The sequence below is a fragment of the Erithacus rubecula genome (assembly GCF_903797595.1).
Source record: "Erithacus rubecula genome assembly, chromosome: 13".
NCBI lineage: Eukaryota > Metazoa > Chordata > Aves > Passeriformes > Muscicapidae > Erithacus > Erithacus rubecula.
The window spans coordinates 1249282-1261840 of NC_136665.1; the positions used below are offsets into that span (position 1 = coordinate 1249282).

General features: G+C 50.3%; 2 protein-coding genes across 2 annotated transcripts in view; one reads left to right on the plus strand and one right to left on the minus strand.

Moving 5' to 3' along the window:
• LOC306807311 (uncharacterized protein) overlaps nucleotides 1-12559 on the minus strand; it is a 1031843-nt gene that overhangs the window by 457133 nt on the left and 562151 nt on the right. The gene's annotated exons all lie outside the window — the stretch shown is intronic.
• LOC306807530 (uncharacterized protein) overlaps nucleotides 1-12559 on the plus strand; it is a gene marked incomplete at its 3' end in the record, with an annotated part of 71592 nt that overhangs the window by 57484 nt on the left and 1549 nt on the right. The window contains exons 4-15 of the mRNA XM_079317186.1: nucleotides 6199-6306; nucleotides 6766-6837; nucleotides 6926-7187; nucleotides 7647-7754; nucleotides 8214-8285; nucleotides 8374-8445; nucleotides 8533-8631; nucleotides 9085-9210; nucleotides 9492-9563; nucleotides 9649-9720; nucleotides 11550-11636; nucleotides 11940-12080. Coding sequence (XP_079173312.1) covers nucleotides 7148-7187; nucleotides 7647-7754; nucleotides 8214-8285; nucleotides 8374-8445; nucleotides 8533-8631; nucleotides 9085-9210; nucleotides 9492-9563; nucleotides 9649-9720; nucleotides 11550-11636; nucleotides 11940-12080 — 889 coding nt within the window. The 5' untranslated portion in view covers nucleotides 6199-6306; nucleotides 6766-6837; nucleotides 6926-7147. The remainder of the gene's footprint in view (nucleotides 1-6198; nucleotides 6307-6765; nucleotides 6838-6925; nucleotides 7188-7646; nucleotides 7755-8213; nucleotides 8286-8373; nucleotides 8446-8532; nucleotides 8632-9084; nucleotides 9211-9491; nucleotides 9564-9648; nucleotides 9721-11549; nucleotides 11637-11939; nucleotides 12081-12559) is intronic.

Consider the following 12559-nt stretch of genomic DNA (forward strand, 5'->3'; position numbering starts at 1 on the left):
AATGTGGAATATAGTAATAGGCGAATGTGGAATATGGGAATATGGGAATATTGGAATATAGAATATTGAAATATTGTAATATGGTAATATTGGAATATTTTATGCGGCATATCAAATTATTGAAATATGGAATATTAGAATATCGAAATAGGGAATATTTAAAATATTGGAAATATGGAATATCGGAATATTGGAATATTGGAATGTGGAAAATTAGAATATTGCCATGTCAAATATTGGAATACGGGAATAGTGGAATACTCCAATATGGAAATACTGGAATGTGGAGTATTGGAATCTTGGAACCTTGGAACCTTGAAAATTGGAATATTGGAATATTGCGCTGTGGAAATATTGGAATATTGGAATGTGGAGTATTGGAATCATGGAACCCTGGAACCTTGGAATATGGAATATTGGAATACTGGAATATTGGTATGTGGAATATTGCAACAATGGGCAAATGGAGTATAGGATTGTGGAATATTGGAATATTGCAATATTGCAATATTGGAATATGGGAATGCTGAAATATGGAAATATTGGAATGTGGAATATAGAAATATTGGAATGTGGAATATTGAAATATTGATATATGGGAATATTGGAAAAAATGAACATATGAATATGGAATATTAGAATGTGGAATATTAGAATGTGGAATATTGGAATGCGGAATATTGGAATTTGAAATATTCCGATACTGGAGTACTGGAAGATCTAATGTTGGAATATGCGAATATCGGAATATGGAATTTTGGAATATTGGGATATGGAACATTGGAATAACGAAAAAATTGATATATAGATTATTCAAATATTGAAATATTGGTACATGGAATGTTGAAATATTTAAATATTAGAATAATGGAATATATTCCAATATGGAATATTGGAATATGTAATATTGGACCATTGGAATATTGGAATATTGTAAATATTGGAATATTGGATTGCGGAATATTGGAATATTGAATATTGGAATATTGGATTATGGGAATATTGGAATATGTAGTATTGGAATATGGAATATTCCAGTATTGGAATATTGTAACATTGGAATATTGCAATCTGGGAAGCTTGGAATATTGGAATATGGAATATTCCAATATTTGAATATAGGGATATAGGAATATGAGAATTATAGAATATTAGATTATGAGAATATTTGAATATGGAATGGGGAATATTGGAATATTGGAATAGTGTGGTATTGAAATTTTGGAATACTGTAGTATTGGAATTTTGGAATGTGGAATATTGGAATATGGGAATATAATAATATGGACTATTGGAATGTTAGAATGGGAATATTAAAATATTGGAATATAAGAATAATGGAATATTGAAATATTGGAATATAGAATATTTGAATATTGGAATAGGGAATACTGGAAATATTGGAAAATGGGAATATTTGAATATTAGAATGTGGCATATTGGAGTACTGGAATATTGGAATATTAGAATATTGGTATACTTGAATATTGTAATATGGAATATCGGAATATTGGAATGTGGAAAATTGGAATATTGCCATGTCAAATATTTGAATATAGGAATAGTGGAATATTGGAATATGGAATAATGGTGTATTGCAATACGGGAATATTGGAATATTGGAATTTTTGATTATTGGAATATTGAAATATCTGAATGTGGAATATTGGAATGCTGGAATCTATGGGAATGTAGGAATAATTTAACATTGGAATATGGAATATAGAAAAGTATTGGAATATTGAAAATATTGGAATTAATAGATTGTGGAATATTGGGACACTGGAAAATGGGAATATTGGAATATGGGCATATGAAATATTGGAATATTAGAATAATGGAATATTGAAGTATTGGAATGTGGAATATTGGAATATTGGAGTATTAGAATACTGGAATATTGGAATATTGAAATTTTCGATTATTGGAATACTGGAATATTCCAATCTTGAATTATTGGAATGTGGAATATTGAAATATTGGAATATTTAATATTCCTCTATTGGGAGAGTGGAATATGGAATACTGCAATATGCAAAGTATTGGAATTAATTGATTGTGGAATATTGGAACATTGGAAAATGGCAATAATGGAATATTAGCATATGGAATATTGGAATATTAGAATATTGGAATATTGGAGTATTGGAATGTGGAATATTGGAATATGGAATATTGGAGTATTGGAATAATAGAATCTTAGAATATTAGAATATTGGAATTTTTGATTATTGGAATACTGGAATATTCCAATCTTGAAATATTGCAATGTGGAATATTTAAATACTGGATTAAGGGAATAATGGAATATTGAAATATTGGAATATGGAATCTTGGAATATTGGAATATGAAATATTGGAATATGAGAATATGGAATATTGGAATGTTGAAATATTAGAATATTTGAATATTGGATTGTTGGAATATTGGAATATTGGATTGTTGGAATATTGGAATATTGGAATATTGGAATGTTGGAACATAGGAATATTGGAATGTTGGAATATTGGAATATTGGAACATTGGAATGTTGGAATATTGGAATATTTGAATATTGGAATGGGGAATATTTGAATATGGAATATTCAAATATTCAGATATTGCCTCAGAAAACCAGCACAAAACAGATGAATTATCCCATGTAGTCTCCGGGGTTCGTGGATGAGAGTCCTGTTCCAAGAGGGGCCAAGGTGCCCCAGGCCCGGCTCGGGGGGAAACAGAGAACGTCCTGGCTGTATCCAGCGAGCTGCCAGCTCAGCAATGGAGCACAGCACAGGCTCAGTCTCCCATTGCTCCCACAGAGGCAGTTGGCAATCTAACATGTGCTGAAAATATCTGGAAAAGCAGGAGAAGAGATTTCTGATGGGGAACACACTGTTTGGATAAGTTACTGGCCATTGTGGCTGGTGGGGCACTGATCCTGATGATGTTCTCAGCCGGAATCTGGTAATGCTGGAAGAGGAAATGGTGAGTGTTTTGCTGACCTCTGCCTCAAAATGTTTCTTTTAAGCCTGATGAGAGGAAACATTGCCAGTGGGGCTGCTGTGGAGTTGTGCGTGGTCAGTGGTTGTCCACATAACTCTGCTGAGGGTTCTGCTGCTGCCCAGTGCTTTCATTGGCCTCCCAATTGCTGGGCCTTGTCTTGGGGAGCCACTGGGGCTGCAGCCAGTGCTGGCTCCCGCTGAGGCTGCGTGGCCAAGAGCAGCCCCAGGAGCAGCGGGCAGAGGCAGAGCAAGGTGGGGAGGAGAAAGAGCGGGGACCAGATTGCCCTTGAAAGGCAGAGGCGCTCTGGGGCTGCTCCTGGCCAGGGACCCTGCCCAGAGCCATCCCCTGCTGGCCGGGGCCTTGAGGGGCAGCTGTCCAGCTGGGCCAAGCTGTGCCAGCAGCTCCAGCCGTGCTGGGGAGCCTTGCCAGCTCTGGGCCCTGCTGGGCACGAGGCTCCCTGTGTGCCAGGGGCAGCTGGGGCCTCAGACTCTGCTCTCTCCACAGGTGCTCCTGTGCACATGCAGAAGAGAAGCCCAAGAGCTCAGGCAATCAGATCCTGACTCATTCCACTTCTTCACGTCAGTTCCCCTTGGCCCTGTCTGCACTCCTCTCTTGAGCATGTTCCAGCACCCACACCTCCAAAACAAGAACCCCTCTCTCCAAGCCCCCTGGCCCTGTTCCCCATCCCAGACTGAAGTTGGCCAGACCCTGTCTGCCAGGCCAGGGCTATACCCATGTTTTATATTCAAATTAATGGAGTTGTTCCATCTATTTCTGGGTGGTAGCCCACACGGCACCAGCACTGGCTGAGCTCCATCTCCACGAGCAGCCATGGATGCCCACGGTGCGGGCAGGCAGGAGCCAGGCAGGGGCTGCTGTGACCAGAGGCCTCAAGGGGCTGAGGGAGCTCGTGATGAGCATGCCTGCGCTTAGGGCACATCTCCATCAATGGCATCATCTGGGCCTGGACCTCCTCCAGGGCCATGCCCAGGAAAAGAGGGAAGCCACCAAAAGCATCTCCAGCGACACAGCCTGATCAGCAATGTCAACAGGTAGAATAAAAGTTTTGCTTAAGCAATGGCTTTTTGATAAAACAAAACATTTACAATTACCGCAGCCCATCCATGCAGATGGGGGTACACTGTGGGGGTACTGCAGAGACCATGATGTCACAGCAGGCTCTGGGGTGACAGCAGGCTGAGGTCACAGCAGGCCCTGGGGTGACAGCAGGCTGAGGTCACAGCAGGCTCTGAGGTCACAGAGGTCCCAGAGCCCCGGGGTTGCACAGCACCACAGGCACCGAGCAGTCAGTCCTGGAGCACAACTGTTGCGGCAGCAGCGGCGGCGGCGGCAGTGGTGCTGACATTGGGACAGCGGTGGCAGCACAGCGGTGGCAGCAAGAGCTGCGGCACTGGCAGAGGGCAAGGCACCATGGCCCTTGCTCTGCGCCTCTTCCTCCTGCTCCTCCTGGCTGTGGCCCTGCCTGCCAGGGCTGCCCAGGCAGCTCCGTGGCCAGCGCGGGGAGCAGGTGAGCCGGCGGCCTGGCTCCCCTTTCCCGGGACAGCGCTCCCTTCTCCCCAGGAAGCGTTGGGAATGGTTTTGCATAGGGCTATAGGGAGGCTTTCCTCTGTGGGAGGGAGAGAACACCCAGCATTGTCCATTCATATCTGACCCCACCAGCCCTACACAACCCCCTTGCAGTGCCCAGTTCTCTAAGGCAGAAGGGGATCCCAGCACAGCATGGAAAGGCTTCTGATCTCTGCTCCCTTCCAGACTGGGATCAGGACAAGGGTTCTCAGGAGGAGCCGGTGAATGATGGCTTGAAGTTTATAGAGAATGTTGAAGGCAAGTTCTCAATTCTCTGCTCCTGACAGAATAAACTGTGTCACCGTGTAAAGGGCTCGCACATGTGCCATTTCCCTTAAGAAAATCTCAGGGTTGAAGGATACTGGAAATCTTGTCCTGCTCCCTTCTCAAGCCCTAAGTGATCCCACAGGATCGCTGACAATGGGAGGAAGGAACATTTAGCTGTCAAACCTATTCCCATGTGCAATGCCAGTACCTCCTGCCTGGGCAGCCACAAGAAGTGCAGAGATGGGAGGGAAGGGCCCAGGGCTGTGCCCCAGGGCTGTGCCTTGTGTGGCTCCATTGCTGACCATGGGCAGCCTGAGGATCTCCTGCAGTGCTGGCAGCTCTTCTGTCCTGCCTTTCTTTGCAGGTGAACCTGTTGGGGAAGGTGATCTGGCTTCCCAACCCACATCCAGGGAAGAGCCTCTGGGAGCTGGTGAGGGTAGGTCAAGGCCTCTCCCCCTGGGGCAGCTGCCAGCTCAGAGCCCAAAGCTCGGCCAGGGGGGCATCGCTGCAGGTGCCAGGACAGAGCCGTGCTCGTGTGTGCCCTGGCCCTGTGCAATCCCCTCACTGCTCCTGCAGCTCAGTGCTGCCCAGGCAGAGCAGCAGAGATGAGAGAAGCTTCTGTGGCTGTTGAGTTACAGGTGTGTCTGCAGGGAAGATTTCCTCACCTCCTGGCCTGGATGCTGCACACAAGCCCGACTCCCATCTCAGGGGTGAGTAGTGTGTCCCTGCTGACCCCACAGAATGAGCACTGCATCTGTGGGATCCACTCCTATAAAATCAAACTACTTTCCTGTAAGGACTTCTCACAGGAAAGATCAGAGACAAAGCAGAGAAGAAACCCCTAAAACCATCCAAAGCCATGCGGAAAATGCTGAAGGAAATACTGCAGAGAAAACAAGGTGGGTGCATTTGCCCCAGCCTTCTCCTGACACTCAGCAGCCGGGGGCTTTCCCTGCACATCTGGACACGCCGTGCCCGGCACAGCGGGAAGGGATCCATGGCAGCCTCGCTGCCCCGCTGCTGCTGTCACACCCTGCAGGGCTGTTTCCCAGCCTGGCCTGGCTGCAGCTTCTCCCCAGCCTCTGCAGGAAGGCCTCTGGCATCAGCTCACAGGGAGCCCAAAGTGTCCCATGGGCCATGCACACCCTGTGAGTCCCTATAGTTTCCTGGCTTCCTGGAAGATCAGGAGGGGCTGCATTCTAAAGGGGAGAGGGCTCTGGCCCCAGGGAGAGGCCCCAAACCTCATCTGATTTCTTGAAGACTATTCATGACTTTCATCAGCATTGTCTCCTAAACATACCACCTCCCCAGTGGGGAACAGTTCCATCTGATCCCGCTCTCCCTTTTCCTTTCTCCAGGAACGAAAGGAGAGGCTGTGCAGAAGGAAGCATTTCCCAGAGGAAGCAGTGGTTCAGTGCCAGTCTCCATTGCTGGAAGGGAGGCCATGCCAGGCACAGTGACAGGAGGTAATTGCTGTGCCTCTGGGCCTGAGCCCTGTTGAGCCTTGAGCTGCCATCTCTGCTGCTGGGCAGAGCGGGCACAGCCCGCACAAGAGCGGCACAGCCCAGAGGAATTATCCCGAGCAGGCTCAGGGCACTCGGCTACTGAGCAGTCCTGCTGGGCTCCCTCTGTGGGAGACACCGCCCAAAACCTGGGAGGGGCTGGCACAGGAAGACAGGGAGAATCCCAACAGGCTCTAGGCTTGTCCAGCTGCCCGTGCAGAGATGTTGCACAGGGCCTGCAAGGAGTGGAGAGAGTGACCAAAGCCACCATAGATCTCCCCAGGCCCCTCAGCACCTTTGGCCATGTCCATTCATATCTGGCCCCAGCAACCTTACCTGATCCCCTTGCAGTTCCCTGTTCCCTAAGACAGAAGGGGATCCCAGCAATCCATGGAAATGCTTCTGATATGTGCTTCATTCTAGGTGACGTTCCTAAAAAGGCTTCTCCATTAGCTTGGTTGGAAAAAGTTTTAAAACCCTTGCAGCATCCTGCAGGTATGTTCTCACTGTCCCTCCAAGGAATAAACATTGACAACCTGTCCAGCAACAGGTGACAGAACCTTGTGTGGCTGTTGAGTTACAGGTGTGTCTGCAGGGAAGACTTTTCCAGGACGTTTGCTGGTTGAAACACGAAAGCCCAGCTCCCATCTCAGGGGTGAGTAGTGGGTCCCTGCTGACCCCACGGGCTGAGCACTGCATTTTGTGGGATCTACTCCTATAAAATGGAACTACTTTGCTCTAAGGACCTCCGACAGGAGAGATAAGGGACACAGCATACAAGAAATCCCTAAAATCCTCCAAAGCCATGCGGAAAATGCTGAAGGAAATACTGCAGAGAAAACAAGGTGGGTGCATTTCCCCCAGCCTTCTCCTGACACTCAGCAGCCGGGGGCTTTCCCTGCACATCTGGACACGCCGTGCCCGGCACAGCGGGAAGGGATCCATGGCAGCCTCGCTGCCCCGCTGCTGCTGTCACACCCTGCAGGGCTGTTTCCCAGCCTGGCCTGGCTGCAGCTTCTCCCCAGCCTCTGCAGGAAGGCCTCTGGCATCAGCTCACAGGGAGCCCAAAGTGTCCCATGGGCCATGCACACCCTGTGAGTCCCTATAGTTTCCTGGCTTCCTGGAAGATCAGGAGGGGCTGCATTCTAAAGGGGAGAGGGCTCTGGCCCCAGGGAGAGGCCCCAAACCTCATCTGATTTCTTGAAGACTATTCATGACTTTCATCAGCATTGTCTCCTAAACATACCACCTCCCCAGTGGGGAACAGTTCCATCTGATCCCGCTCTCCCTTTTCCTTTCTCCAGGAACGAAAGGAGAGGCTGTGCAGAAGGAAGCATTTCCCAGAGGAAGCAGTGGTTCAGTGCCAGTCTCCATTGCTGGAAGGGAGGCCATGCCAGGCACAGTGACAGGAGGTAATTGCTGTGCCTCTGGGCCTGAGCCCTGTTGAGCCTTGAGCTGCCATCTCTGCTGCTGGGCAGAGCGGGCACAGCCCGCACAAGAGCGGCACAGCCCAGAGGAATTATCCCGAGCAGGCTCAGGGCACTCGGCTACTGAGCAGTCCTGCTGGGCTCCCTCTGTGGGAGACACCGCCCAAAACCTGGGAGGGGCTGGCACAGGAAGACAGGGAGAATCCCAACAGGCTCTAGGCTTGTCCAGCTGCCCCTGAAGAGATGTTGCACAGGGCCTGCAAGGAGTGGAGAGAGTGACCAAAGCCACCATAGATCTCCCCAGGCCCCTCAGCACCTTTGGCCATGTCCATTCATATCTGGCCCCAGCAACCTTACCTGATCCCCTTGCAGTTCCCTGTTCCCTAAGACAGAAGGGGATCCCAGCAATCCATGGAAATGCTTCTGATATGTGCTTCATTCTAGGTGACATTCCGAGGAAGGCTTCTCCATTAGCTTGGTTGGAAAAAGTTTTAAAACCCTTGCAGCATCCTGCAGGTATGTTCTCACTGTCCCTCCAAGGAATAAACATTGACAACCTGTCCAGCAACAGGTGACGGAACCTTGTGTGGCTGTTGAGTTACAGGTGTGTCTGCAGGGAAGACTTTTCCAGCTCCTTTGCTGATTGCTACACACAAGCCCAGCTCCCATCACAGGGGTGAGTAGTGGGTCCCTGCTGACCCAAGAGACTGAACCCTGCAATTATGGGATCCATTCACGTGAAATGGAAATTCTTTCTGTTAAGGTCCTCTAAGAGGGGAGAACAAACCTAGAGGAGAGAAGGAATCGTTTCAGTCAAAGGACACCCTAGAACAAACTGTGAAGGAACTGCAGAAAGGTCATGGTGGGTGCATTTCCCTCAGCCTTCTCCTGACACTCAGCAGCCGGGGGCTTTCCCTGCACATCTGGACACGCCGTGCCCGGCACAGAGGGAAGGGATCCATGGCAGCCTCGCTGCCCCACTGCTGCTGTCACACCCTGCAGGGCTGTTTCCCAGCCTGGCCTGGCTGCAGCTTCTCCCCAGCCTCTGCAGGAAGGCCTTTGCCATCAGCTCACAGGGGGCCCAATGTCCCTCACAGGCCATGGATACCCTGAGGTCCCTGCATTTCCCAGTCTTTATGCTAGATCAGGAAAGGTGGTGCTTTGGACACAAGACAACCCTCTCTGAGCCCCATGAACCTGGGCCTTTTCCTCCTCCTTCTCATATCTCTAACAATTATTGCCTCCTGAAGATGCCACCACCCTAAGGAAGAACAGTTCCATCTGATCCAGCTGTCTCCTTCTCTTTCTCCATAAGACATGGACATAGAGGTTCTGTGGAATGCAGCATTTCCCCGTGGAAGCAGTCGCTCATCGGCAGCCCCTGCTTCAAGAGGAAAGGTGATGCCAGGCACAGGCACAGGCACAGGCACAGGCACAGGAGGTAATTTCTGTGCCAGGCTCAGCCCTTGCCCTTGCACGGCCCAGCAGCAGCCAAAGCTGGAGGTGCCTTGGCTTGGAGGCCTCTGGAGCTCGTTCCCAGCCCCTGGGAAAGGGGACTCGTGCACCAAGGTCCCTCCTGCTGCAGCTGCTCCCGGAGCTGCCCTGAGTGCCCAGAGGCCCAAGGCACAGGAGCAGCCCCAAGCAGGAGCCCTGCCATGAGCCCAGGGCCACAGCCAGACCTGGTACACAATGGAAACTCTTCTCATCTTGGTTTCATTCTAGATGGGGTTGCTGGAAAGGTTTCTCCTTTAGCCTGGCGGTATGAAGTTTTGAAGCCCTCTGGGCCTCCTGCAGGTAAAATATCACTATCCCACAAGGGATAGTTTGTCAACCTGGCAAGAACCAGGTGCGAGAAGCTTCTCGGGCTGTTGAGTTACAGGTGTGTCTGCAGGGAGCATTTCTCCAACTCCTGGCCTGGATGCTACACACAAGCCCAGCTCCCATCACAGGGGTGAGTAGTGGGTCCCTTCTGACCCCACAGGCTGAGTGCTGCTTTTCTGTGGTTATTGCTTGGAAATTGAACTACTTTCATTTAAGGTACTGAAACAGGAAAGAATAAACACACAGCAAGCAAATTCTTGGGGCCTATCGAAATCAAGAGGGAAATGCAGAAGGAAATGCTGCAGGGAGGAGAAGGTGGGTGCATTTCCCTCAGCCTTCTCCTGACACTCAGCAGCCGGGGGCTTTCCCTGCACATCTGGACACGCCGTGCCCGGCACAGCGGGAAGGGATCCATGGCAGCCTCGCTGCCCCGCTGCTGCTGTCACACCCTGCAGGGCTGTTTCCCAGCCTGGCCTGGCTGCAGCTTCTCCCCAGCCTCTGCAGGAAGGCCTTTGCCATCAGCTGACTGGGGACCCAATGTACCCTACAGACATTCCCCTGAGATCTCACACCCTGAGATCCCGTGAAATTTCCAGATCTTGGAGTGAATCAGAAAGGGCAGATGTTTGGAGAAGGGAGGACCCTGACCCAGCTTTAAGAGCCTTGGCATGTTCCTGAATATTATCAACATTTTCACACTCTGTCCCTTGGGGCTGGGGGAGCTCACAGGAGAAAGAGGGTTTGAGGTTGGGAGGCGTGCTTGTGGCACTGTCTGCTCCAGATTTTCCCCAGGGCTTTAGGGAGTATTTCCCCCGTGCAAGAGAGAGAATACTTAATGGGCCCTGGACTGCCACAGTTTCCACTCCAGAGATGTTGCACAGGGTCAGCAAAGAGGGTGCAGCCTTGACCAGGAGCCAGCCCAGATATCCCCAGGCCCTTCTGCAGCTTTGACCATGCCCATTCACATCTGGCCCTCACAGCCCTACACAACCCCCTTGCAGTGCCCAGTTCTCCAAGGCAGAAGGGGATCCCAGCACAGCATGGAAATGCTTCTGATCTCTGCTCCCTTCCAGATTGGGATCGTGACTTGGATTATCTGGAAGCCCTGGTGGAATGTGGCATGAATTTCCTAGAGGATGCTGAAGGCAGGTTCTTAATGACCCTTTCCTGACAGAAGAAGCAGTGTAACTGTGGCAAGAGCTCACTCATGTGCCATTCCCCTTAAGATCACTTCAAGGTTGATGGTTTCTGGAAACCTTGCCCTGCTCTCTTCAGGAGCCCTGAGTGATCCCACAGGATCGCTGACAGTGGGAGGAAGAAGCATTTTAGCTGTCAATGCTCTTCCCATGTGCAATGCCAGTGTCTCCTTCTGTGTGCTCTGTGCAGCCACAAGAAGTGCAGAGAGGGAAGGGAAGGGCCCAGGGCTGTGCCTTGTGTGGCTCCTTTGCCAGCACCAGGCAGCCTGAGGATCTCCTGCAGTGCTGGGAGCTCTTCTGTCCTGCCTTTCTTTGCAGGTGAACCTGTTGGGGAAGGTGATCTGGCTTCCCAACCCACATCCAGGGAAGAGCCTCTGGGAGCTGGTGAGGGTAGGTCAAGGCCTCTCCCCCTGGGGCAGCTGCCAGCTCAGAGCCCAAAGCTCGGCCAGGGGGGCATCGCTGCAGGTGCCAGGACAGAGCCGTGCTCGTGTGTGCCCTGGCCCTGTGCAATCCCCTCACTGCTCCTGCAGCTCAGTGCTGCCCAGGCAGAGCAGCAGAGATGAGAGAAGCTTCTGTGGCTGTTGAGTTACAGGTGTGTCTGCAGGGAGGATTTCTTCACCTCCCGGACTGGATGCTGCACACAAGTCCGACTCCCATCTCAAGAGTGAGTAGTGTGTCCCTCCTGACCCCACATGCTGACCACTGCTTCTGTGGGATCCATTCATGGGAAATTGTCGTACTTTCTGTTTTGGCCCTCCAAAAGGAAAGACCCAAGAAAATGGAGCCAAAATATCTCTTGACTCAGATGAATTCCTGAGACAAACACAAAAGAAAGTGCAGGGAGACCAACGTGGGTGCATTTCCCTTATCCTTCTCCTGGGACTCAGCAGGCTTTTGACATCAGCTGACAGGGAAATCAAGCTGCCCATGGGGTCATGCACACAGGGCCCTGAGATCCCCTGCAATTTCCCAATCTCAGGGTAGATCAGGAGGCATGGCAGCTTGGAAGAGGGAGTGCTTTGGCCAGTCTGAAGATCCTGGGCATTTTCCCGATCCTTATCAATGTTTTTCACAAGCACTGGCTCCTGAAGATGCCACCTCCCTAGTGGAGAACAGTTCCATCTGATCCAGCTGTCTCTGTTCTTTTTTCAAGTGGTGAACCAAAAGTCTGTGCAGAAGGAGGCATTTTCCGGTGGAAGCAGTGGCTCGGTGCCAGCCTCTACTGCACAGGGGACAGCGACGCCAGGCACAGGCACAGGCACAGGCACAGGAACAGGAACAGGAACAGGAACAGGCACAGGAACAGGCACAGGAACAGGCACAGGAACAGAAACAGGAACAGAAACAGGAACAGGGACAGGCACAGGCACAGGAACAGGCACAGGAACAGGCACAGGAACAGGTACAGGCACAGGAACAGGCACAGGAACAGGAACAAGAACAGGCACAGGAAAAGGAACAGGAACAGGCACAGGAACAGGAACAGGAACAGGCACAGGAAAAGGAACAGGAACAGGCACAGGAAAAGGAACAGGAACAGGCACAGGAACAGGAACAGGCACAGGAACAGGAACAGGAACAGGCACAGACACGGGAACAGGCACAGGAACAGGCACAGGAACAGGCACAGGAACAGGTACAGGCACAGGAACAGGCACAGGAACAGGTACAGGCACAGGAAAAGGAACAGGAACAGGCACAGGAAAAGGAACAGGAACAGGCACAGGAACAGGAACAGGCACAGGAACAGGAACAGGAACAGGCACAGACACG